The sequence below is a fragment of the Liolophura sinensis genome, chromosome 6 (assembly GCF_032854445.1).
Source record: "Liolophura sinensis isolate JHLJ2023 chromosome 6, CUHK_Ljap_v2, whole genome shotgun sequence".
NCBI classification, from domain to species: Eukaryota; Metazoa; Mollusca; class Polyplacophora; order Chitonida; family Chitonidae; genus Liolophura; species Liolophura sinensis.
In genome coordinates, this window is record NC_088300.1 from 46,210,719 (window position 1) to 46,238,410 (window position 27,692).

The 27,692-nt window shown below is 38.1% G+C and overlaps 2 protein-coding genes across 4 annotated transcripts in view; one reads left to right on the forward strand and one right to left on the reverse strand.

The window, feature by feature from the left end:
- LOC135466472 (rho GTPase-activating protein 39-like) overlaps nt 1-19,704 on the reverse strand; it is a 62,797-nt gene extending 43,093 nt beyond the window's left edge. For 2 of the 3 annotated variants that reach the window (XM_064743965.1, XM_064743966.1), the window contains exons 1-3: nt 19,587-19,666; nt 18,354-18,416; nt 14,881-14,982 (exon numbers count right to left, since the gene is read on the reverse strand). In XM_064743965.1, the coding sequence (XP_064600035.1) occupies nt 14,881-14,982; nt 18,354-18,416; nt 19,587-19,603 (182 nt within the window). In that variant the 5' untranslated portion in view covers nt 19,604-19,666. Of the gene's footprint in view, nt 1-14,880; nt 14,983-18,353; nt 18,417-19,586 lie in introns of all 3 variants that reach the window. The other variant, XM_064743967.1, reaches the window with a different exon arrangement.
- A 197-nt stretch (nt 19,705-19,901) lies between these two features.
- LOC135468238 (glucose-induced degradation protein 8 homolog) lies at nt 19,902-26,960 on the forward strand. Its single transcript, XM_064746380.1, has 5 exons — nt 19,902-19,979; nt 21,850-21,976; nt 23,125-23,321; nt 24,540-24,737; nt 25,126-26,960. The coding sequence occupies exons 2-5, from the start codon at nt 21,856-21,858 to the stop codon at nt 25,288-25,290; spliced, it is 681 nt and encodes a 226-aa protein (XP_064602450.1). The 5' UTR covers nt 19,902-19,979; nt 21,850-21,855; the 3' UTR covers nt 25,291-26,960.
- Nucleotides 26,961-27,692: the final 732 nt, after the last annotated feature.

The window sequence follows — 27,692 nt, forward strand, 5'->3', positions numbered from 1 at the left end:
GTTTTATGCCATACTCAAGAATATTTCACTTATACAACAGCAGCCAGTATTATGGTGGAAGGAAACTGGGCAAAACCTGGGGGAAGCCATAAGTTATAACTAAATTGTCCATGTAGTGCCCTTCAATGGAAGTTAGATGGTGTAAAGTTACATGTTCATAGGTTACAATGGTTTTTCATGTGAAATCATACCATATATAAAATCCTTCATTTCTTACTGGGTAGTACATCTATGTACATATGTGTAGTAGAATTTTGTTGACGGCAAGAGTCACAAATATAAATTCACCCACTTAACATAATTCATTCAAACCGCTTTATTTCTGAAGAAGAGTGCAGTTTGTTGGGATGTTTATTGTAACCTGGCTGGCCAGGCTGGATCTGTGTCTGGAGGGTCAGAAGTGAACGCATCTTAATTATCTGTCTAAGAGATGATCAGATAATGGGTAGCTATCCCCTGACTTGTGTAGCTGCTTGAGACTGGATACTGTCTGCACAGTTCAGGAGGCCATAGGGCCAGGTCACAAAATCCCAATCTTGTCAGTACTGATCAATCTTTAGACAGGGTCATGCAGGAAACCATCACACTGAGCCATCTGACCATAAACAAGTCTAATAAACTAAACAGCGATGAAGTCTGAGACAATGTAATAATAATAAATCACCACAGAAATCATATATACAAAATTAATACAGCAAACTTCACAATAACTCTAAGTGCCCTTATGGGATGGATGAATCATTCAGAACCAAGCAAACTGTGTCACCCAAAATGCTGAACTAGGTGAAAACAGTAACATACATGGATATTAACACTGTCCTCTTGTTGAGAGTTTCAACTCATTACATACAGTGCCCACATATATATTGATATTAATAGTCAATCAGGAATATCTATTTTTAATATGTACATGTACGTAGGACTTTACCACTTGACAACTGGAATGACAACATGCCTAAGTTTAGACAATAGAAAGGGCACAGAGACCACATTATGTGCGAACAAGACATGACTTCACACAAATCTCCTCAGCACCAGGCCAGTAAAAAGCAGTTTATTTTTATACCAATATAGAAATCCTGGATACGGCAAAAAAGATCAGCCAAACAAAGAATGCAAAGCATACACTGCCTCCATTCTGAACAAGTCCAACAAGTTTCATGTAGTGTAAGTCAAATAGATCATCATGCTTAGTTAAATTTGAGAGGCCACCATAACATATAAATATACAATAGTGGAGGAAGAATCATATCAATCATGGCAAACACTAATCATGTATGAGGAAGTATTAAATATGTGTGAAATGACACATACGATTCTGTTATGAAGAATACATACCATGTTGGGGAAAATGTTAACAGCAGACTAATGTGAATGACACAGGAATATTCTTCACACCTTACAGATTCATGAACGCTTAACTCTGTGTTATCACTATACTGATGTACATACAAGTATATGTACTTAGGCTTAACAGTTCAATGTCTGACCCAGCTTTTCACACAGCTGTTCCAACAGATTCCTGCACTTTTACCTGTATGTGTACATGTATGCAATATTGCATCTGATTGAGCTGTCCCAAAAAAACTCTTTCTTGGGCAAAAGCCCATCCTTTCAGAAAAAACCGGGTTGGTCAGCAGGTAATTCTTGTTTTTTTTTTCGATTCAGTCTAATGAAAGAGAAAGGAATTTTAAACTAAGTCCCCGATGAAAACTTTCAAGTGGGACCCTTTTTCAGATTTAGCCCAGTGAATATGTACATGTATTTTTAACAATGGGTCTTGGCTGGTGAAATTCACAGAAATGTACATGTCCAGTAATTAGGTTCAGCCTTAAGACACTTCCTGGTTGTACCTCAGCTCTGAGTCTAGGTAAGATACACACATGTATCACTGTTGAAAACTCTTGTTCCAAGCTTAGAATGGGCAAGATGGCGATCAGATCACTGACAAAAATGTCACATTCTACATGATACATGTATTTGCTTCAATAGTTGGAAGGTCATCATGACCAAGACACCACAAGAACATACAATCATAATCATTCTGGCCAGGCATATGGCAATCTGGACCTTTCCTGCAATGGAACATCTATCTCTCACACAGGAAAACTTGCTGATAAACAAACCAAGGTGGGCTAAAGAGAATCTGAAACTCCATAGCCTTGTGGTTAGGTAAACAGTAACAACTTTTACTCAGCTCTCTCAGATATACAGGTTGTCAAATTTGCCAAACACTATATATCAGGCCAGTTAGGTCTGGTCAGGCAAGCACAGTGTATGTGGAGAATATACATGAATGTTACTTCTGGTGTAGTAGTACTACACATACACTTGCACATATATATACTCAAGTGAGGAAGGGGCCTCCGTGGCTCAGTTGGTTAGTACAGCGTTGCACTATTACAGCGTTGCACTAGTACAGCATAATGACCCAAGAGCCTCTCACCAATGAAGTCGCTGTGAGTTCAAGTCCGGCTCATGCTGGCTTCCTCTCTAGCCCTACGTGGGAAGGTCTGCAGCAACCTGCGGATGGTCGTGAGTTTCCCCTGGGCTCTGCCCGGTTTCCTCCCACCATAATGCTGGCCGCTGTTGTATAAGTGAAATATTCTTGAGGACGGCGTTAAAGACCAATTAAATAAATAAATAAAATCAAGAAAGGAAAAATCTTTAATCAGTAACAAACATTGTGGCTGGATTTGTGAAAAGACATATAAGGACTGTCACAGAGATGAGAGTATCAAACACCACTGCAAAATATGACGAAAACATTTTCCTGAAAATGTAAAGATTTCAGTGGAAAACTACATGTAGTTGATGTTGCAATAAGATGTCTCACATTGACGATGTAATTAACTTTTCTGAATGTAGACAAATACGACAACAACAAAGGCTCCATCATGCCATCAGAACATCTCTCTAGAGACTTCTTCAACATTTATCTCATGAAAAAAATCTTACTCCAACATTTACTTGGTCTAATAAGCAAACAGTGAGTTAGAGATTTCAATTTCCGCTTTGCTATCTGCCCAAAGTACTTTTTTGTTCATCCTCTCATTCTCATGTGATCTTCTATACTATTATACTACTTTATCTGGGGCAATTTCGTAGTTTTTTTTTTTCTGACCAAAGGGCTGAACCTGCGTACCAAACATTATTTCCTTCAGCAAAGAATGTGTCCAGGCAGGCAACAGTCAACAAACTGCTAATCCTAGAGAAGTTAGATAGGCTTGCTTGAATGGGGGTTGCTGGGTTGAAACAGGGACCAGTGCTAAGCTGGGCCTATCAGTGTGGATACAGGTCAGCCCTCTGCCGACACACTTTGAGCAGCCATGGGAGGCTGGTCTGGGGGAATTTCTAATCAATATTGGTGGCCAGTCCGCTACAGCTTCATCCCTCAGCTTCCATCAATTAGCCAGGCCAGGGAGAAAATGCCCACCTCTTAGGGAGGGAAGGAAGCCCCAACAAGTATGCCCCCAGACAGATTGAACAATAACCCAGTAACAAAGACTTGCAGACAATAATCTAACAGAAGGCATTCATACAGTTTTATTATTATTACATATACAAAACAACAAAACTATGAAAAAAAAATGTTGTTCTTTTTTTAGACAAAATTCTTACTGGCAATGGAAGAAAATTAGTTTCTCTACCCAGTTTTCTGCAAAAGAGAAAGTGCAGAATATGAGAAAGTTTTAATATGGAAATCAACCGAACTGTAATGAAATAAAAAATAAATAAATCCAAAATGATATTTGAGTATGCGTTACATGTGGGATCAAGTCACAGATTTGTTGAATTCCACCTGAGATGGTCAGTGTACATGTACCTACTTCAGCCAGTGCAGACTTACAAAAGCTTTCTGGTACAGGTCAGTTCCTTGATCATTTTCCTCTCCTTGTCCTCTCTAATAAAATAAATCCTAGCTTGAAACGACATTCATCACTCTGTGGCGATGTCTCGTCAGCACTCTATTCTTTTCCCCAATCAACAGAGTGGAGAGTAATGATGGTGGGTCATCAGTTTACAGCCTAGTCCAATCTTCAGCATTAATCCTGAACGTTTCCTCTCCGGCCGTGGCACTGCTGCAAATAAAGCCTGTCGTATTGATGACTTGGCTTTTGTAAGAAGGAGAGATTGCAACTTGGACAAAACCCTTGTACAATGCGAGCAAATCTCTGACAAAGGGCCCTAAAGAAATCACACCGGGCTAAATGCACATACATAGAAGATTAACACACTCTCTGCTTTTAACTTCAACAGTATTAAAACCTAAGAGAAGTAAAAAGTGGACAAAACGGGTCATAAAAATTACTCCAATGTAAAGTATGGAACTAAAAACAGTTCAATGCAATGGGAAATGAAAAAGAGTATGTAAGTGTATATTGCAACTGCAGGAAATGTATCATTTAAACTGTCTGTGTTAATTTCCTGAATTAATGTTTAGTGCTTGTTGTATTATACTTCATGTGGCAGATGGAAATGTATGCCACCATATGATGTATGTGCAACTGAAAAACTTCATTAACAACTCCATTATATCTAGAAGCTTTTGTACAAGCTGACCCTGGGTAAAAACAAACCAAACAACAGGAGAGCAACTTTTGCAGGATTGATCCATTGTGATTTTCTTAGGCAGAAATGAGAAGTGTTTGAGGTTTCCAATTCACGGTGCAAGAATAATACAGCAAATCCTGGTGTCCCATCTTGTTAGTGGAGAATCCCTACTTGACCTCACTGGAGGTTAAAAACTATACAAATGTGGTTGTGGTTAGGTGGAAGGCTATGTTTAATAGGTAGGGGAAATACTTGGCACTTCCATTAGAGTGGATTTGGGGCAGTATACCAACATGCTGATAGGTCATTTAGACTGTGTTACACTTCCATGTACTCAGCCCTATAATAAGAGTCACATGGGAAAGCCTTGTACCCCACATGTGCCAAGGGTACACCAAGAATACCACCATAGCGCTTGGAGAAACAGGAAGAACGCAAATCATCAGAGATCACTCTTCGCACAATTAATTTTTTTGCATCGTTATACAGAGCTTCTTCAATAAAATTTATTTATTTCATCAGTGTTTTACGGCGTACTCAAGAATATTTCGACAGCCTGCATTATGGTGGGAGGAAACCATGCCGAGCCCGGGGATGCCCATGACCATCTGTACATTGCTGGCAGACCTCCTCACATATGGCCAGAGAGGAATCCAGCATGGGCTGGGCTTAAACTCACAGTGACTGCATTGGTCAGAGGCTCCTGGGTCATTACACCGCCCTGGCATGCTAACCACCTTAGCCCTCTCTCAAGGAAAATATAACACGCTATTACATGCACGTAATTTTCTCTGGTCAGGCAAATTAATTTTTAGCCATAAAAAGCAGAGAGTTTGGGATCCATAATGTGCTATAACATGTGCTGAAAATAGGTTTGGACATTCATTTAAAGATGGCCCCAAGTGCAAGAGTTACTGTACATCAAAGCAACGCCTGATTCCAATATACGTTGTACTATGTCAATTGGTTGTTCTCAACTTTTCTACACTACAGATTGAAAAAACTTCCACCTGAATGATGTTACATGTACCCATGAGCATGAAATGTGACATCACCTTTAGGAATGTTGCTTTGGAAAGGCTGATTGACAGCAAACAACAACTGGACTACTGTAATGTTATGTTTTCACATTAACTACATGTACATGTAAGCTGTTGCTTAAATTGGTAAAAACCTTGACAGAAATAAGACAAATGCTCTTGCTGGCTTACAAAATCTGAAGGGAAAAAAAAAAGGTCAATTTGTTGGGTATAAGGCATACTAATCTGTGTTCAAGTCAATAAATTGTTGCTTTTGAATACAAAATTACATGTACACCTTCAGAGCCAGTCCATTATGATGACATATACATGTAGACTAAAAATACACAAATGTATGCAGTGAAGTACATTTACATCATGGCATCTCTACATAAGGAGGGTTTCTGTAAACCTGCATCTGAAGTATTGGTAATCCATAATTTCCCAGAGGTCATTTAAAATGTATTTCTTTTCTGAATCAGATATTAACTCCTTCACCACAGGCATAACTCCAATCTTCACTGGTATCTGAGTAATATAAAAATCAAATGCATAATGATACATATAGGAAATAAATCTTCTTTATCACTGTTGATTGTATTTGTCCAACAGTAAGCCATTTGCACCTCCACCTACTCAAAACCTACACATCAAGATAAAGTATTCCCACGTTTCATCCCAACTTGTAACATGAAGAAATGCGCATTGAACAGCTCGGGAGGCTTACCTGACTATAACTAATCACAACTGACTGATTTCCATCTATATCCCCAATAACAACAAAGGCCAACCAAGTGTTTTTTGTGTGTGTGTGTGTGTTTTTTATAACTATCTATTGCCTACGTGAGGGGTTTATTTTTACATGTAAACACTGTGAAAGGGACAATCAGCGTGAAGCTGGGTCCAGAGGAAAATGCAATAATGTCTTGGAACGGATGATCTAATGTTACATCATGGGACAACATGCATCCACACAGGGTAATTAAAAACACATCCAAGCTGCAGAATCTTCCCACCCAAAGACACCCAAGCTGGGAGGTGGTATGGGCAGAAGACTCTGTGGTGTTGCATTCCTTGCCCCCTGTTGTATCTGATCAGCCCTGCTGATGGAAGGCTGGCACAGTAACACAGGCTGGGGTTGACAGAGGTAGCCAAACAATGAAATCTCCCTGCCAGCTGATAACATTCCTGTTCAGTTCTACTGGGGTTTGCCACAGCAACTCAGCATGTTAGGTAGGACAGACTTGGCTTTCATCTCCCCCAGGTTTTAATGTGTCAGACAGGACAAAACATGTCAGCAATCCAGGAAAGTCCACAAATGAACACAGGTGTTATCTCATCCCTACATTTTTAATTGGCCAGCAAGAGGCCATCAAATCTTCCGGGTACATCTTCACCTGCTTCTGTACAGCTAGATTTATATTCACTGTATCAATTTTATGTTCTAGCACTCATGTACACAGATGTATCTGACCACCTACCAAAAGCCTTGTAACATAACTAAATCTCACCTGTTAACTGTTTCAGTGGTGTTTAAGTTGGCTAATTGACATATTAATACACCATAACACACAAAGCCATGTATCTCTGGAATCTTTAACCTAGTCAGATGCGCATGTATGAACTGTACTTAATCACCAGCATGCACTTTACCTGCATGTAATATCCCCTAAATGGTTAATAATAAAGAAATAATTAATTTTGGTTTAAATCGTTGAAGAAAACATTTCAAATTATCTGGAATTTACTGTTAACAGTTATGCATTGTATGATGTAATTAGCTCTGTTAATATATACATGTACACTGGTCCTCGAAGTATCGCGCTCATCCGGACCCAAAAGATTCATATCCTGTTATAATCGAATCCACGCAAAATCGAATCCTGACAAGGGAGATAATTTCTACTGGCTGGAATAAGCAGAATTCTGAATGTGACTGACGACAGTTGTACAGTATGATACAGAATGTACACAAGAATTTGAGGTACTTGTGTTGACTGAGTTACCAGGTTTAATAAAACAATAACAATTATAAACATTCTGGCATGTCTTCCAATAAAGTCTTGAAATAATGGAAGATTATCACGTGCCAAGTGAACTACCACTGCTTTATCCATGAATCGAGAGCCTGTTATCTATCACGTGCGAAGTGAACTACCACTGCTTTATCCATGAATCGAGAGCCTGTTATCTATCACGTGCGAAGTGAACTACCACCGCTTTATCCATGAATCGAGAGCCTGTTATCTTCGAAAAGACCAACTTTAGACCTGTATCACAAGGGTATATCACAAATTATTTACTTTTTTTTTTAGGGAATAATGTATTTGAAGAGAACAAACCTCAAGCCTTGACAATGTGTCAGAAAACAAAGATGGCAGCCATACATTGTTACATCGCTTGACTGGTGACAGCAAATCTGTCGCTCAAAGTAAACACAAAGGATGATTCTTGCCAAGTCATCGTAGGTTGGGCGAAGGCCACTCCAAAATACATATATTTCCATTTTATTTACATGTGAACTAATTGATAATGTTTTTCAACCAAACTCTCCACCATTCGGTGTTTTCATAAATGTACTGTAAACTGTAAAAACAAACGGACAGTGCCATGTACCAGAATTCATAATTATCCACAGAATGTCGCACCAAATTATCTAAACACGTATGCAACTACTGAATTTCATCAATGAAGCTTTACTGTTAGAAAATAAAAGTAAACAACTTGGAGTCCAAGCAGCATCACATGTGGAGCTTGATAGCATCCATCAAGCATTAAGGGGAGCAATTCAGCTCAAATCATGTTAGTTCCTAGACTCACACTCGCACATGTCCCATTTTTTACCAAGTACGGTAAGATTACAATTCTCGGCACAGTTTTTATTTGTTATTTTACGAATTTACATTGATAAAAACTTGATATCACTGAAATCTGGTCAAAAGTGATTCTTAGACGTACTTGGGACAACAATTTTGCCCTTTTTCCCTGTGAACATTTGATACTGGTACAAAACGAGAGAAAAAAAGAAAAAGGAAAAGACACCACACCATCACATTAATTCCGATTTCGCAGCAAATCGATCCATGTATATTTGAGGAAGCAGTGTATATGCTGTACAAATAAATATTCCAAACATGCCACATTAATCTTGCAGTGATTTTAAATCAATCATCAATTCTGATTCAATAGTGAGTGAGTGAGTGAGTGCTTGGGGTTTTAAGTCGTACTTAACAAATTTTCAGTCTTGTTCATCATTCAGACTACAAACGACTCCTTATGGTGCATGTAGGTGTAATGTGCCTCCTTGTTGCAGGACGGATTTCCGTCGCTTTTTTATGTAGTGCTGCTTCACCCGAAGGCAAGTAAGCCGCCCCGCCCAAGCCATTATACTGATATGGGTCATCCAGTTGCTGAACTATCCCCTTAATGCTGAACGCCAAGCGAGGAACTTCCTCGTTTAAAGTCTTAGGTATGACCTGAAGCAGGATTGACCCTGGATCTACCGCTCCCGAAGTGGACGCTGTACCAACCGTGCTATCGGGGCTGGTCTGATTCAATACTAAAGTCGTAAGATAATTAAAAAGGCACTGATCATTTAGAGACCTGAATTAATAATAAACATGCAAATGTGCCTACAAAGATTATATGCCATACAGAGTGTTGCTATGCACAATAAAATACATAACAGTATTTACTCGTGTTGCTACAGATGATGCTCCATCCAAGGGCCAGGGGCTTGTTTTTTAAGCTGTCCCAAAATGAGCCTGGTGAAACTTCCATGACAACATATAGTTAAAACACACATCACCATGGTTGGTAAATGTGGCTAAAAACAGTAATGTGCACAGGGTTTAGGGTATGTCTTCAGGTAACCATTTACTCTCAGGTCAGCCAGGACTTTCTAACTGCAGCCTTCTCAGATGCCTCTCAGGCTACCTGGTCAAGGGCCACAAGAACTGGTCATTCTATACACAATGTGGAAGGAAAAACACACACATATAGTTGCCGAGGCCTCAGCGTATACATGTAGATCTACATGTCTAGCTTTCATATAGATAAGATGTAAATGTACTTTTCCTTGAAATCTACATGTATATTGATTCTGTGTCAAAACAGAAGTGTACAGTAAGTAATGGGAGACTCGGGGATAAGCTACTCATAAGGTCCAAATGGCAGTATGCATCATTTTCATCTGTGATGTTGCAGTGCGTGTGTGCTTCATTTTTATGAGCACATATACACCGATAACTGTGACGCAATATATCAAAGAACAAATGAGTTCACAGCTTTGGACCGTCTTGATACAGGCCGGAAGGAGTTTTACAAGTTCCCCACTGTTTCAATGTGAATGCATAGTTTTTGAGATCATAAAGACGTCATAAAGACAACACACTGACGTCTATTGAAAAATGACACTGCCACTTCATGGTACAGTAGGACTAGTACTAACACTGTAACATAAACGTTTAGAGATGAAAGCACATTTTTTCCTCTTTTTTGCAATATTTGACTCCAAAAACCACCCCCACAACATAATTCACAAAATTAATCTGATCAAGTTTAATTAATAGTTTTCTATGTTCTGTTCACCACAAGGCCATAATAAAAACAACGAACTGACACTACCATGTGGTAAAACAATAATGTCATGCCACAGAGGCACTTTATTCTGGTGTCATAACACTGTATCTCGAAGAAAAAAAATGCATGCACCTTTTTGTAAAACTGACTCAACTCCGGTTTTAACTTGAACTTTTTCTATTACTACATTGTAGATGCATGTTGCTCACTACGTGTGTATGCTGATCACTACATGTGTGTATGTTGATCACTACATGTACATGTAACTTACATTGCTCATTACATGTATGAATGTTGCTCAATATATGTCTATATGCTCCTCACTGCATGCCTTCATACAAGCATACATATGAACTTCACATGTGTCAGCGTCTGTACAATTATTAAATTACATGGATTTGTTAATAACGGATAATGGACCTGTGAAATATTGATCAATGACATAACATTCACTGAATGCAATCATAGCGCTTAGACAAATATCAAACCCAATCAATTAGAAGCTACATGTTGAACAACCATGCACCAGTGATTTGAATGGGTACCCAGAGTGCAACGCACTTTTATAATATAAACCTGGACACTATTTGTAATAGCGATCCTCAGGCATGTACATGTATACATACATATATATATATGTGTTTTTGTCCAGTCTACGTTGGTCCATGCTGGGGTTAACCTACATATATGTATATACAAACAGAGAGCTTGATCTCCACACAGGCCAGATCACTGGGGTCCTCATACCATTCCCCTTCCCTCTGATTACTATCACATGCTCCCTATCTACTGACCCCTGAATTAAGGCAAGCCTTATTTCCCATGCCCCTCTCAATTTTTCTCCAAACAGAACCTTCCATGTTAGACCAGATTTACCATTTTCATGCATGCCAGTAGAAGTGATTAAAACAAAGAGATTACAAAATGCCAATACTGTTTTTGTGCTTTCTGTTGGTGATCCATTTAATACATGTTCATCTATCTATACACTGTACTTTGATCATACATCATCATGTACAGGTAGTTACCAGAAAGCTCTAGACATCTGAAGTATTATCGTTTGTTTATTGTTACTTGTGGTTTAATCTGGCTTTGAACATTATTTCAGCCATATCATAAGGGTGTCCCGTTGTAGGCAGTTGGTCCCTTTGCTCACATATTCAATAGGATGCTTCGTTAGGGCACTATGCTAAGGACACAGACTCCCGGTCAAGCCACAGTACGCTATATCGCTAGGCCTCGTACATGTACATATTTAATACATCAGAGCACATGTATTTATTTATCAACAATTACCTGAACCTATGTAGCCCAACTCTATGCAAAACATCCAGCCCTATAGACTTTGCTACATGACACACGCTTTGCCTATTTTCTCAAGAACAGCCTGGACTGTTATTTCAGTCAATAATAGCTTTAATAATAGAGTACAAGACAACACTGATGGGTGTGAAACATGTATTTCAATTAGCACTTCCTGCCAAAAGTTTCTGGTTTGGTATTAAAATAAGATGATGATGATGCCAGCTAACTATGTCCAGGTATATGCTACTGTCTGGGTGAGGATGGGGAATCAGAGTGTGTGTGGTCTACACTGGCACACTTCTATCAAGTCCACAGCAAAAACCAGCAAATGTCTCCTGATAACCTTAAAATCCATTAAGCCTGTTCCCATGGTGACCAGGATAAAAGTAGATTTTATCCTTGAATGTTCCAATAAGCGAGCAGACAAACACATGTAGGTTCAATTGATAGGTTTCAGCCGTCTTCCTCTAGCTGCTTCGGCAAGTCTTCCTACAGATGAGTCGAGGCAGGTTTGGAGAGTAATTTGTCCCCACTGTGGAGGCATGACATCTATCCCCATGCCTTCAGCTTTGCTACTGTACTTTAGGTTTCCTTCTGTCCAATTCGCAGCCTGATAGACCAGGAGAGCAGTGGTTATATGTAAATCAGCCAAGCAAATCACCAGCAGTATACAAGATGATGGCAGGCCATATGTTTAACCACAAGAACACCATCCTCACTGTCTCTTCTGACAGCCTCACACAATAAACGGCAGGAGGCAAACAAGTTTTTGAGGCAAAATCCCACAACAACAGAAAAAGCCATAACCATGATGAATGACAACTGTGGCTGCCTTGACACATGTAAAAACACTGGCTGTCAAAAAAACTCTAAACCACTGGTCAGGAAAATTAATAGAATGCATGATTATGCCCAACATCTATAAATCTGTGATCTATGACAATGGTCGTTGTTAATCAATGCAGGTAAATATTGCACTCTGAATTTATGAACTCTCATCAAAAGGTTATGACTCATAAGTGATTAGAGTAGACACAGGTGAGATATAAATTCACAAAGGGCCTTTAACAATGAGTACCTTTGCTTCTACAGATTCATCTTACTGACACAATGGGCAGGCATGTACATGCACAACACATGCAAACTGTCAGGTATTGTAACATAGCCCTCACTTGATACTGTCAACATGGTTTGGTACAAAAATATCAGAATTTGTGACCTTACACCCCAACTGCTGATCACAAGTCTTTCATCACAGAAAAAACAACCAACAGAAGCCAGCGTGCATGCTGAGCACATTTATTTCAACAGCATAATAAGCGTAAACAATATCACCTTTAATTAACCTTAAAGCTAAATTGTTAATACAGCATGAAAATATACATGCACATGCCATGTTGTGAAAAAGTGTCTTTCTCACAAAAAAATATTAACTGTTCTCTAAAAAATGATCAATATTTAAAACATCCACATGTCTGCACAATCAAGGCTGTGCAGAGGTAAAACAAAGAAGCTGCCTTCACTGTCTACAGTTGGTGCCAGTACTATGCACTATGTAAGGCTGGCATGAGGAAATCTGGCCAAATCACAGCTGGGAGCCAGGCCCTTGAAATACAAAGGACTTGTACTCTATTACTGGCAGGAAATTCTTTAGTTTATCAGTGCTACCTGATATGTATATACAACATTGTGAATAATGTCCATGAATCTGGCCAGGCACAAATGGTTTGACAAAAAGCACACATCAGTAGGGTAACCACCAAGAAATAAAACCCATGTTCCAAGGCAGGTTACAAAGGCTAACTTCTGTCATAAAACACAAATGCAGTACTTTAGCATAAACGTAACCTAAGGCTATGTGGGAACTAAGACCAAAGTATTATATCTCAGCCTGGAGACTGCAAACCACGGTCTAGGCTACTCAAGCCAACTGGCTGAGGAAAGAAACCAATCCCTTTATATTCCAGGCACTGCAGCTTGCTCTCTACACACCAACCGATGTGTTCTCTGGGGGCAAAAAAACTCGCAAGAAAATGCATCAGATATAAGCTTGCTGCAGACTTTGCACACACTGCATCAAGCCAGGGTAATATCTGTATGAAGCATGCCAGTACAACAATAATAAGGTTATCAGATTACTCCATCAATACAGGCTGGACAAAAACAATAGATTGGTACAACAGGGCTGCATCACCGGCAATAAAAAAACAAGAGGATTATAGTATATGGACAGTGTATAAGACTAAAGACCGAGGATTTTTTTGCATCGTGAAATTATACATACACTGTATACGTACTTGTATGTATAATGAATGCTAAGGCGGGATTGTGCTCTTTACATGTGGATGTAGGTTATGTTTTCCTTATGTTGTAAATGTACCTTATGCTTATTTATGTGGAAATTATAACAATAAGAAAAATGAGGAGCATTCAAGCTGTTCAAATGATTACAGGCCAGCACTGAGGCAGCACACGTCCTCCCCTTTACACATATATTTCGGATCATATGTACACACACATCATTGATGTGACCCACAGTGTACACTGTTCCTATATGCAGAACGAATAAATATACAAAATGTACATGTATCAATATAACACTGAAAGATAAGCAGGCTGAGAGGACTTATTAAGCTCTCAAAAAAAAATCTCCAGAATGTACCAACAGTAAGTTCAGCACACAGCCAGTGACATGGGGTGAGGAGTGGGACGGGGTGGCCTGTCATGTCTACATGAAGTACATATATACGTTCATCGTGACCAAGTACCTACAATATACTCTGTAGGACATGCATGTACATTTAGCCCGAATTTGAAATCAAAGTGTCACTTCCATCTTTCCCCATCATTTCTCTATATCTCTTCCATGTCATTTTTTGTAGGAATAAGGCATCTCAAGAATCTCCCTGGCTAAATATTTGTTAGTTTATGTTGTCTGTATCCTTTATACCTGGTGAGCATTTTGTGCCTTGGTACAATGGAGAAACCAGGTTATCACACCATGTAATTCCTATATGCTCTAGCTCCAACCCAACAGTTTACAAGTACATGTAAGTACATGTACAATAACATAGAAAGAAATCCTACAGTCTTCTCAGTTATAATACAAGTTAACAACACATCCACCCTCCAGTGCACACAAAACCTGCTATAATATGACACTCTCGATGGCAAACCTCTATGTCTATCAAAAAAATGATAGACACAATAAATCTGCAAGAATATATAAATATATAATGATATGAACATCCAAATACCAGACGACAATGATCACGAGGAGTCATCACAGCTTCAAGGGAATTGCCTAAAGACTACAATGCACATGTGACAGCATGATAAAAGCTATAACCATGCTTGTGCACCCTGTTCACTGATAAAACCTGAAACTGGTCAGTAATGGGACTATGAGGAACAGACTTACATTTTGACACCCGGTGGAGGGTCCCAGACACACTCCCCTGTGGTAAGGTTGGCATACATATGCTCCTTTGTGCGGGGTTCGATAATCTCCACCCATTCCCACCTGAAAACAGAAAAAGGGCACTTATATCAGAACAAACTTTTTCAAGAGGAACTTACACATAACTTTCTCAGCACTAATGTATCAATGAGCCAGGTAGGATTAGCATGTACATGCAGATATATTTCATGAACATATCTAGAAGTTTTTATGCAGATAAAACAGGGAGGAAACATTGGCAATACATGTTCTATCTTTTATGCATGTACATGTATGTCAGTTGTATTACATATTAATTAGGGAGAAAGAAGAATAGAACAATACTACAAGTCACTGACAATCAATCAGACACATCATACACATCAGCATATAGGTATCTGGAGTCATCCTGGCCTGAGCAGAGATAAAAAGTCACACAATCTTAATACATGTACAACTACATTAGTAAATTGTATCTTGTGACAAGTTCATAGCTACATGTACCTCCATATTGTCATCTCTGAAAGCAATAATTACAACATTAAACTGTATCACAATGTGAAACCTTTATATAATGTATATGTAATACACAAACAAAATTACAAGAGGTACAACTAACAATTTACTGCTTCATCCACTACAAAACCAAAATGCAGGACTGCATTTACATGATCCTTATGTAGTCTATATTCAATTTTGTTTAAACATTTGCATTCTTACATATGTAATATTTGGCAATGTACAGACCAAAGCCTGTTGAATATTGCATGCTAAGTTAGCTTTGTTATGTCAAATGAAATAAAGATGGTAGATTTATCTGTAAAGAAAGTAATATTTTCGTTCAGAAATGGAAACAACAGAGATTTTATAGGGGAAGAGTTTACTAAAGGTTTGTATGAATATCATCCATATCACCTCACATCCTAGATAATAAGATAGCATTGAAATAAAATGTTATTAACAATCACTCCAATTAACCAAATTGTCATATAACTATCAGTGTTTTTTGTTCATTTGATATGACAGTTCACATTTGAATAAAGGCCAAACAATTCCCACATCTTAAGGCCAGGAGCATCTCTCTGTCAGTTCATAAGAATCATCAATCCTTAACACTGATGTGCAAACTGAGAAAACACATCCGACCCAGTTGACTTGGTGCATTCCATTCTTCACAGAAACTGGTTTTTCTAAAGTTATTTTAGGGCTGACTCATCTCTGAGCACATATGTGTTGTGTTTGCTGTTCTACAATGTTATACACCAATCCTCTCATAATTGCACCATTAATAGTCTTGAATAGAATCGGAGAACATACAGTGTCAGGCTGTTACACCGCAGGGTCTATGCAGGGGAGGATTTCCTCATGATAATTGGACCTGCATGTGTTTCTATGATGGATCACCAGTCAACTATATAGGAAAATACATAATGTATTATAACTCTCCTTCTCAAAGCCTGTTTAGCAGTGAGAAACGCTTAAAAACTTCTCATGATGGTCAACACTTTGCGCGCATGCCTTTGCCAAAGACACAGGGGCAGGCACTGAAAGTATGGTGTCTCACTGGTTTGACACAAGCATTAAGTCACAAGAGTAGTCCTTACAAAGTTTAGACTCTGATATGTATCCTCTACTCATCAACAGTCGACTGCCCCAGTATAAGTGAAAAATCTTACACAGCACAAAAAGAAAAACATTAAATTAAAATAAGAAATGAAAACAACCACAAGGACTGAAGGTGAAAAGGCTGTTTCCAAACCTATGTGGTTATATATAAGCATTGTAATCCTTGGTAGTCACACACAATTATTCAAGAAATTTCATGCATTTCATGTGAGTCTGTAATATCATGTAATGCTGTAGCATAGGTATAAATGTTTTTTGGTTTATCCTGCTTATTCACCAATGTTCTGTAGCACATTGTACCTCCATGCTCCTGCAAGTGGCTAGACAAAAACAAATGCTTCTTGCAGCTTTAGGGAGGTAGGAAATTTTAACTGTCATTCATTTCCTGCTGGAAGTGGTCTATATGAACATACACAAAATCTTTCTATACATTAACTTAAGTAATAGTACTGTACTACTGCTGTAACTTCCAGTCTTCTAAACATTTGGTATTACATGTTTAAAGTAAAACTACTTGGAGCAGGGCACGTGCCATGGCACTGCCACTAGCATTGATTTCAGTCCGCTTTACCAGGGAAAATTAGTACTCAAGACTTGTTGATTGAGTGATCCACAACTAAAACTTCTATCTAAAATAACTTAATCCAGTTTGCATAAGATTTCTGATAAACTCACATTAAGACATGTTGTGTTAAAAGGGCTTTCCTCCCATTTCATGGAGGTGGGAACTAAACTAAAAAGAGATGATATAATTTAAATTACATATACACCAACAGCTTAGAAATATTGCTATTTTTGTCCAAACTTTAAGTAGGTTTTAACTTGGGTTGATAGAACAACAAATCCCCAATACTTTCCCAAAGAGCAACTTTCAGTGCTATTTATGCACACTTTTAATTTGATTTTGAAGACAAAACTACTTTGGTTGCACTCATAATCTGCTTGAATAAACACCTTGCAAACATGCGAAAAGGTTGAAGAATTACAGTAAATACATAACAGTGCTGGACAGTGTTGACATTAACCATTTATTCTCAATTACAAATTTATCCTAACAAGAAATTTTGCATGTAAATGTACAGCCACAGAACCAAGTGGAATATAATGGTCACTGAAATTCTTGATATTAAATTTCATTTACAGTACAAATGTGGTATCTGCATTTTTAAATATCACACCTTACTTCAAAGTTCACGGTTTTATTAAATGCACATGCATACATTGGACTACAAAGACTGTGGTCTAACATCCAATATTCTCTGACTCTGACTTGTAAAACACAAGATTTACCTGTAAAGACAAATTAAGTCTGCATCTTGCACGTTTTACTCACGATAATTGTCCCCCTATCCTCAAGGAGTGTAAACTAATGGAAAAGCCAGCACAGCAGGGGAGACTCTGTTCCCAGTGAAATTTTAGGCACAGACATCTTAATCCACAGCATAACTGACAAAATTTACCTATATGGTATATATATGTACATATATATATATATATATATATATATATAACCTTTAGGTTACACACACTCAGGGGAGTGTGCTGTGGTCAGGTGGTTAACTAAGGTACATGTATTTCAAATAGCTGACATAACAGATGTGGGTTCAAACTCAGTCTTTGACAGAGTATTTGTAGATTACCCAATTTCCATTCCTTCTAATGTTCACAGGACCTTGGTGAGAATAAGCAGATGACAATGCCCACATGGCCACTTGTACATTCAGTCTAATGTTCGTTGAAGATTAGTGTTTTCCCCCAATATAATGTGCATATCTGTATGTTACATGTGAAAAAATTTGTCAACAACTTGCTAAAGGCTGGTGGCTTACCCAGAGCACTGTCTGTGCTTTCCTCCACCTGTAAAACTGACCGCCATCATCTTTAAGCGAATTCTTAAGTCAGAAAACAATTACATAAATCAATCAATCAATGCACTTAGGCTATAGAGAAGCCAAATCAGTACATCAGGAGTCTTGCATGTTCACGCAGGTTTAGGTGAGATAAGGTGATTGCTCTTGCAAAGTACCACAGCTAAAAAAAAGTGATTTTATGATATGTGCCTGGGGTGCCAGACCCTACTATGCAAGATGTATATTTAATCCAGCAACCGTGGAATCATGCCTTTTACCTATGTTGCACTCTGTCTCGTCTAAATCTGCATGAGCTCACAAGACCCCTGAAATGCCAATTGGGCTTATTAATTACACAAAGTATCCTTCACAAGCTTGTCACCAGGCATTTTTGATCATGAATAGTAATTGTCACTTAAGTTTTAACACAGGTAAAGATGTTTCATCACATGCCAAACTTTAACTGGCGATATACCTTCTTACAATGTCACAAAAGTCCCAGTACTAGTGACTGAAACCATACTTTATTTGATTATCATTACAAAATTTTTGTTGGTGACTGGAAGGGTGAACGTTACAACATGGATTTGACCAGTCTGAGGTAAGTGGAGTGGTTATTCAGGCCGCCACCTGAGTGCCACCATTTAAATAAGGGCGCTGGTCTCTGACTGTATGTTGAACAGCCATGAATATCGTGCAACCAAATATTCCTCACCCAACTGTCGGTGTACTCACACTAGATTCCTTGGTGAAGTAGGCCTGTCACATTTTGATATCACCATATGGAAATTATATTTACAACAATCCAAGTGAATACAGTAATTCTGATCCATCAGTAGTACACGTACATGAACTGAGTGATGGAGAAGAGGGGAAAAAGGAGACATCCATTCACGACCGTTCTTTTGTTATGTTATCCTATCATTGTTATAAATATATGTCTACAAAGCGTATAATCGCCAAAGGACAGCCATTTCCTTTGATTTCAGTACAAAAATCCTGATATCTAGGTTCAACACCAGCTGTCAGGGAGTCCACCACGCTACCACATCAGTGTCAGACATCTCGCCCAGCCAACCACCATGCTCGCACAACAAGCACTCGTTTTCCAGCCTGAGAGTCTCGGAGACCGGTTTCCACAATCAAAACACACATCACATTCCCTTATTTCCGACGATCAAATGGTATCAGAAACTCAGAATCCACACTCACCTGTCTGCCATCTTCATCCGTGGTCGTTGTAACAGCTAGAGTCCACGTAACACAATACTGCTGGTAATATTCACATCTTTGCGTCTCGCATAATATTACTACAATCCGCCATTTTGTTCTCGGCTCAGGCGTTGTCACGAAAGATGGCGGGGTTATCCGATCATTACCGAGCATCTGTATTTCATTATAAATTCGAAAACATTCCAAACCATTTTATCCTACAGCTAAATAATAGAAAAAGCTAGATTGAGATAACAATACGAAAGGAAATAAATCAGTTGAATCAAAGCGGAAGTACATGTATGAAATCTAACAGTTCTTCCAGCACAGAGTTATACACTTCCTGTTTGAGGAAAACAAAACAAATTTCTAAAGGTTCACTGGAGCACTTGGGTAAGTTAAGGCTGGTTTCTTATATTTTAGCCGTGTAACATATCCGTAGATATACAGCAGGGGGATGTTGAAGGTAACCATGTCCTATTTTAGGTCAGGAAGATGTTTAAACAACGTGGTTAGCGTTATATTGCCTGTCAGTTTTTTGTGGTCAGCGACACACTCATTGGCCGTCAGATTTGACACTGTTCACTAGGCTACTGAGTCCGTGAAGGTTTGTTTTTGGTTAACATTTGAATAAAATGTGATAGCAAGTGGACTTAAATTAGTTAAGATGTGTGCATAGAGGATTCATCCAAAACATGAATTAAAAGGCTAACTGTAAAAATTGAAAAATATTGGGGTTAAAAGGCAGGAGAGAGAGCATTTGTACGGAATAGGTTGGTTAGGCGGTGAGCCCCTTCTCAGATGTTCATTGTGAAAAGCTGGTTCTTCAATGAACTGACATCAACGTATCACGTATCAGCAACGTCAAGTTTGAAATTCCATGAGAGATTACATGAGTGTGAAAAATCTGTCTGGTCTATGCCTATGAGGAAGCAAGTGTGCCATTGAGGATGTACGGTGTCTATGTTCAATAATGGTTAAAGATCACTTGCCTTCCCCATTGCAGACACCTATAAAAAAGTTGGATCTGTACTCCTGAAAAAAAGATCAGGGTGTCAATTTTCGCTGCCCATCCATTAACATTATTCTGTAAGAGGGGTCGGAAGTTGGAGGTCACGTGACCACCCTTTCATGTCTTAAACCAAATGGCAACCCATTGTTAAAACATTCGGGAAAAGGTCACTTTTTGCCACTTCGCAAGCGACCAGTAAGGCCTAGTTCTACAAAATAAGCGCTGCAGAAATACTCAGACTATCTGGAAAGCTGAAAATTATACAAATACAACAGATACAAGATGACTGACTGCGACTCAAAAATAGGCATTTTCCAATGCAATAACATTGGGCGGACCCTTTTCTTCATTCACGCTGTTTGTTACTAAGGAGATTACATGGTTTCTAACTTCTGATCCGTCTTACAGAATAGTGCTTAAGGACTATTCGTGTGTTGACACTTGCACATACTGCTGCTAAAGCCTGGTGGTATTAAAGTGGATTTAAAGACCCATTTCATTTCGCAAAGTGCCTTGCGGAATGGACCTGGCAGGTTTTTGATTTCAACAATTAGTTGTTGAGGCAGGTAAATATCAGAAAAGATTGAAAATAGATGTCAATGTTTAATTTAATTGAACTACCCTGAAAACTGACTGTCTGACATCTATGGTTTGAGTGAAATCTTCTTGGATAAACCATTTAACCATAAATCGGTAAGTGAATAAATGTTGTAAAATGCTGTTCCATTGCAAGTTCTGCAGATAATGCTTAATTATTCACAAAATGTTCATAGTGTTATCAAGGCTTTCAAAATAAAAATTGTGTTCACAGCTCATCTTAAGTTTCAAGCTTTTATATCCCTGTTTTCTGTTAAAAATCTCAATTTCAATTTATAACAGAGAAGAGAAGTGAACTTCATAGGATTTATAAAAGACATTGAAAAATCGTTACATAATTCAAAACCTCTAGAATTAATGGAAATATCTTTTCAGCACCTTAAATATTGGCCAGCCGTGTTTATTGAATATACCTATCTGACTGTTGTAACTCGGTGTTTTTGTTGTATACATTCTTCAGATATGTTTAATTACTGGTATCGTGTTCAGTAATGGATATGTTTATATTGTTCTGTTAAGCATATTTGATACAAAACCCAGCAGGTGGGAAAGACTGAGCAAAGGGAGACAACTTGGTGCAGCTTTATGAGTATAACGTTGGTTATTTGATCTTGTTTGCAAGTAACACATTGCTACATTTTACTTGTATTTCAGAGAACAATGAATTACGGAGTTGATAAACCAGCAGAAGCAAGTAAAGATGAATGGCTTGAAAAACTACAAGGTGTTCATGTCACTAGAGCTGACATGAATCGACTCATCATGAACTATCTTGTGACAGGTAGTGCATATTATCTTGTATGTACTGATGTTGGCGTTATGGCAATAGAATCATATTAAGTGTATTAAGTATAAAATTTGAAATGAACAGAAGGTCATCTGAATTCCTGAAGTGGACGACCTACCATATATTATATTGTAATTGTCTGATCCTGTGTATGTCATTTGGAGCATGGTGTGATGATGTTCTTAATCCATTGATTAACTTCCATGTATCTTCAACCCTAGCGGACTCCAATATTCCTGTAAAGGTATCTGGTAATTTTTGTGTGTTTATTAACACCTGTACATTTTTATCCAATGTGAGAATGCAACCCCCCCTGTGCTCATGTCATGTCTAATCATTCTCAATCAGCCATTTGAAATGGAACTAAGGGTATTGGGTGATATGCTTGATCAAAACTCACATGGAACTGAACTTGATCTTTGATATTTGTATGTACCCACACGATGCTAATATCTCAAACATCACATGCCAAATACGTGTGGGAAATGATTGCAATATAGCATTTTTGTTATCCGTCTTGGACCACAATTCTTATTGTGGTGTATCTCCTAATATGGTGCCCAAATATTGATGATTCAAATGGTAGTGACTTTTTTTTGTTCCAAACCTTTTGTTTGTCACCTAGAATTCTGTTGCATTGTATGAATGGCCAATCATAGTTCGTCCCATATTGTCTGAAGAAAAACCGTAGGATTTTTCTTTGTGTCTGTATATTTTTTATCGGCCTGGTCAGTAGTTGTCAACCTGATTTGCTCAAGCTTGGATAAACTCACTTCATGCATGCCATCTATGTAGTAAATCACTTCAGTTGGAATTTCAAGCTATGTTCATTTCTGGCAAAATTCTGGACTTTAAAATTTTACCTTAAAAGAAATATTTTACCCACACAGCTTCAAATGCACTTTGAGAAACATGTTTATGTTTGGATAGTTTACAAAAAGTTTAGACATAATGCCTTCATCAGTTTTGGAACTGAGTCCCATTTCATCATTTAAGGAATTGATGTTGCTTATTTAGTTGTTCTCAGTGGACAATAGAAAATATTTGGTCATTGACTCATTTCACTTAAGTACAGGCTATAAATTGTGACATTTTTGTATCCCTTCCATTTTATGATTACCATTGCTATGAAACTGTTTCAGAGGGATTTAAGGAGGCAGCAGAAAAGTTCAAAATGGAGTCTGGTATTCAGCCGCATATCGACTTGGACTCACTGGATGATAGAATCCGAATCCGTGGTGCTATACAGGAAGGAAAGATACAGCTAGCAATCTCATTGGTGAATGACCTTTATCCAGAACTCCTGGACAATGACAGATATCTCTTTTTCCATTTGCAGGTAACTTTTTTCAACATTTTAGCAACTCATGGGCTGTTGTAAAATGCGTATATAATGCCAGGCAATCCATGAAATTTGTGGGACCATGTTGCCAATGGAAGATATGTTTTGACCCAGAGACGGGCTTTGAACTCATTGCAAGGACCACATTGTTGCAAGAAATTGCCGTTTATAAAAGGTTTTTATGAGTTTCTCCATGAATGCAGTTAAGTTGTTATGCTTCAGTCAAAGAGACACCACTAAACTTCAGTAAACTTGGCATCCAAATATTGAAAAACATCTGTATGCAGCTCACCATTACTTTAGATATTGCTGTAAAGCATTTTGATGGCAACAGTCGGTTAGAGTGTGTCAGTCAAAAACACAGGGGAATTTTACAGCAGGAGCAAGTATTTATCATGGCCCGTGTTGTAAAGATAAACCTTTAACTACTTTCAGTGGTTACAAAAAGGAGGGGAAAAAATAACACAAAACAAGTACAATGTATTCAGGTGGGCGTTAGCAAAGTTATCTCCCCTCTCACACCTGGAAACAGAAAACTGAACCAGGTTTGGCAGAAAACTGAATCAGGTTACAATGAAATTTGTCCTACTTTAGATGCAGGGCTCTCGAAAAAAAAATGAGGGCTATTTGAGGGGAAAAGTGGAAAGTCAAATTCCTGCCTACCGTGATTTTATCATCCTCTTGACTTGCTCAAAAAATAAATAGCAAAGTTTGCACCTACTATAGTAATATCTGTATTTATTGAAAATAACTGAACAACTCAGTCAGTTTACAATGAAACTGCCTTTGTATACAAAGCAATATCTAGAAAACAGGTAAAACAGTTTCATAGTTTGGACATTCTAGATATTAGACAAAATTTTGATAACTTAAATATGCACAGTACTGTTATCATGCATACATTGTACTTTTTAACTGAGTGAAATTACCTCTATTTGCTCTATTCTCATAAATTGATTTATCTTACTTCTTGTCCATATTTTTTGTATATTAGTGAAGTATGATTCTAGTTGGGGTGATCTAGACTGCCAAAGAACAAAGTCTTAGCACTTGACCACTGAGGTTGAAAATACAATTTGACCTCTTACCAACTTGTCTGTGGACTTGTCAGGAGTTTTGTAGGAGTACTTGGTGACAGTTGTGGTTTTCTCAGTGTTGAAAGCAGAGCATGGCCCATGGAGAGTTTTTGATTTGAGTATGATTTTTCTTTATTAGCAGCAACATTTGATAGAACTAATTAGAGAGAGGAATATTGAAGGAGCTTTAGAATTTGCACAGACCCATTTGGCAGAGAGAGGGGAAGAGAATCCAGAGATCCTGAATGAGCTGGAGAGAACCTTGGCGCTTTTAGCATTTGAAGAACCGGAAAGCTCTCCATTTGGAGAACTCTTACATCCTTCTCAGAGACAAAAGGTGAGTAACATTTTGTACGCTCTTACCATTTTAGGTATCACTTAGCTGAATGAATACTCAGTTTCTGTGTTTCTTAAAGCTGTGATCTTATCATCATGATAAATATTATAATTATGTGAGAACTTTGCAGTAAAGCACATTAACCTAACTAGAATTGTTTAATCCGATGTGTTTGACATAAAAATTGAGGCATGTGAAGGTCATAAAATATTACATTTAATGCTAAAATTTTTCTGGTAGGTTATCATCCTTTCATCCAAGGAAACCCCAAAACCCCTTTCTAAGATCAGTAGAACTGACAAACTGATTAACTTGGACATGTATGAAATCTGAAGTCAAATTCTAACATATGACTCCCTGTAAACTTGACACTGTGTTCCCTTTGCAGGTAGCGAGCGAGGTTAATGCAGCTATTTTAGATGAAGAGGCCACACCTAAATTGGCCAATTTGTTGAAACTTTTACTCTGGTCACAAGATGAACTGGACAAGAAAAAAGTGAAATATCCTAAAATGACAGACATTGCCAGAGGTTTTATTGAAGACCCTAAATGACTAGGCCGTGTGCAGCATTTGTAGGCAGAGACTACTTTTGGCCCATTTCCCCCGGACAGCAGGTTGATCCAGAGCTTGTAATACAGCTTTGTGTGCGAATCAAAGACAGATGCTTATGTTGTTTCCATTTGCAGTGGGGACTGTGGATTGTTTTGTGGAGTTCAGAAATCTGATATATGCTAGTCAAGTGTCATAGGCTGCTCGAGTTAAAAGTTATATGTACATCCTCTGACTCCAAAGAGTGATACTGTTGAAAAGGAATGATTAGTTTACATTACGGACTCATTCCATTTCAGACACTCATTTTCAAGGTTGACAAAGGCATTATGCATGATAATAAAACTCTTCTTTAATGTTGATTTTTCATCATTGTAATAAAATTTCCATGTGATGATCATTTTTATGAATTTTCATTGTTGACATAACTGATGTGAATTAAGGCATAAAAATGGAGAAATATATGCATTGACTTTTGCTTTTTAATAATGCCTGGTATTGCTGGTATTATTTTAGGACATTTTCATGGGATTTATAACAGTTGAGTTGTAGGTATATTTCAGTGTCAAGCTCAGCATGATAGCATCGGTATGATGCTGGAATCTTACCTTAATTATACGCACCGACCACTAGGCCGAGCGTACTATGTTATAGCGATTTTGTCTTTGTATTCGTGTCCAAGCTATGTCTAATTGTTTACTTTTTGGAGGATACATGCATGCTCAGATGATAATGTGTCACGACTCACATTTGTTCATTTCCGCGGTTGTCATGGTAACCACACAACCACTTTACTTTTATACTGTATAAATAGTTATGATGTCATGTCCAGGCTATAACTCCAACACTTTTTCACATAGAGTTTAAATTTGTGGAGGATACAAAGGTACCTAGATGACGATGTGTCGCTACTCACATTTGCCCATTTTCATGGTTGTCATGGTACCCTGATAGCCACTTTCCTTATATATATTGTATAAATGATTCCATGTCCGGGCTACAACCTTTTGTTGGACACATTTGTCCACTTGATCAGTTGTCATGATAACCACATACCTGTCATCAACACCCATGAAGATTCCCCCTCGGGTTATACTCACCACAATGCAGCTGCTGGTATTCCTGTATACATTTCAAACAAATGCATTTGTTGGGGCATATGTTGTGTTCACCTAAACTCTGTTGTCTTATAAGACATACCTGGACACGCTGCTTTAACAAAGTGCTTACATATAAAAACCCTTGCTGGACAAGTGGTGCGAGAATGTGGTCAACTTGGCCATGGAACTTCACATATATAAATGAAATATTCCTTGGTAGAAAAACACCAATCAAATAAATGCTGAAAAGATCCAACTCAGGGCTACGAACTGATTGTAAGTACTGTATTTAAAATACAATCTAGAAGATGAATGTCAATGTTTCACAAACATTCTTGAAATTTGTTGATTTCACAGGAGATATTTCCTATGTAGTAATATACACCATCAGAATGTCCAAACCAGGACAAAAGCTTGTGTCCAAAATTGACTAAAGGCCCCGCAGGTCGAAACTGATCTGTAACTCTGTTATATTGAATTAATTTGATATGATTAACAGCTTTGCAAAGAGAGTGGAAAACTGTTCAAAAATGGACAAAAACTGCCATAATTATGTGGGAAATATATATATAATCCAAAACTGTCTTTGCTTTGTCATGGTGGATTCATCTTCCAAATTGTAGTTCTGGAAAAAAAAATCACAATGACTAATGAGGACTGTAAAGCATTCTGGAGATGCTGCTCTCATAAGACCTGATACACTCGGGCTAAATGGTCGTAATTATAGCCATGTCAAAGTTCACAGCATGCAGAGCAAGAAAATGGTTATGATTGTGTCGAAAATGGACGTCATAATTTCACTGAAAAAGAAAAAAAAAAACGGCACGAATCTCAAATTTGACTTTCAAATATACCTACGTGTGTGAAAAATGTCAAAAACGGCCATCATTTTGTGGGAAATGAATTCTACTCAAAAGTTGAGCTGTAAGTCATCTTGTTGAAGCGACTCATGTAGGCTTGTACCAAGTTGAGCTTTGAGTCATCTTGGTGAAGTGACTCTTGTAGGCTTGTACCAAGTTGAGCTGTAAGTCATCTTGGTGAAGCCACTCATGTAGGCTTGTACCAAGCTGCAATTCATTACGATGAACCGTTTTGAAAGGAAGTCCGTAAAACCATAAGGTCCATACCAGGACGGTCTGAAGCTCCAACCTGATCTGTAACTCGCTATATAATGATTGAAAAGCCATGCATCTACCAAGTCTTAATTCAATGCAAACAATCGTTATGAAAAAAAAGTCTGGAAAAATGTTTCGTGGTCGACTGACGGCTTGTCAGAGATACAGATGACCGCGTTTCCATCACCTT

Excerpts from the sequence above, each read along its gene's own strand:
- LOC135468238 (XM_064746380.1), top strand. The coding sequence starts at position 21,856 with ATGAATTACGGAGTTGATAAACCAGCAGAAGCAAGTAAAGATGAATGG. Across the intron at positions 21,977-23,124 it reads CATGAACTATCTTGTGACAG|AGGGATTTAAGGAGGCAGCA; the intron begins GTAGTGCATATT and ends AAACTGTTTCAG. Across the intron at positions 24,738-25,125 it reads ATCCTTCTCAGAGACAAAAG|GTAGCGAGCGAGGTTAATGC; the intron begins GTGAGTAACATT and ends TTCCCTTTGCAG.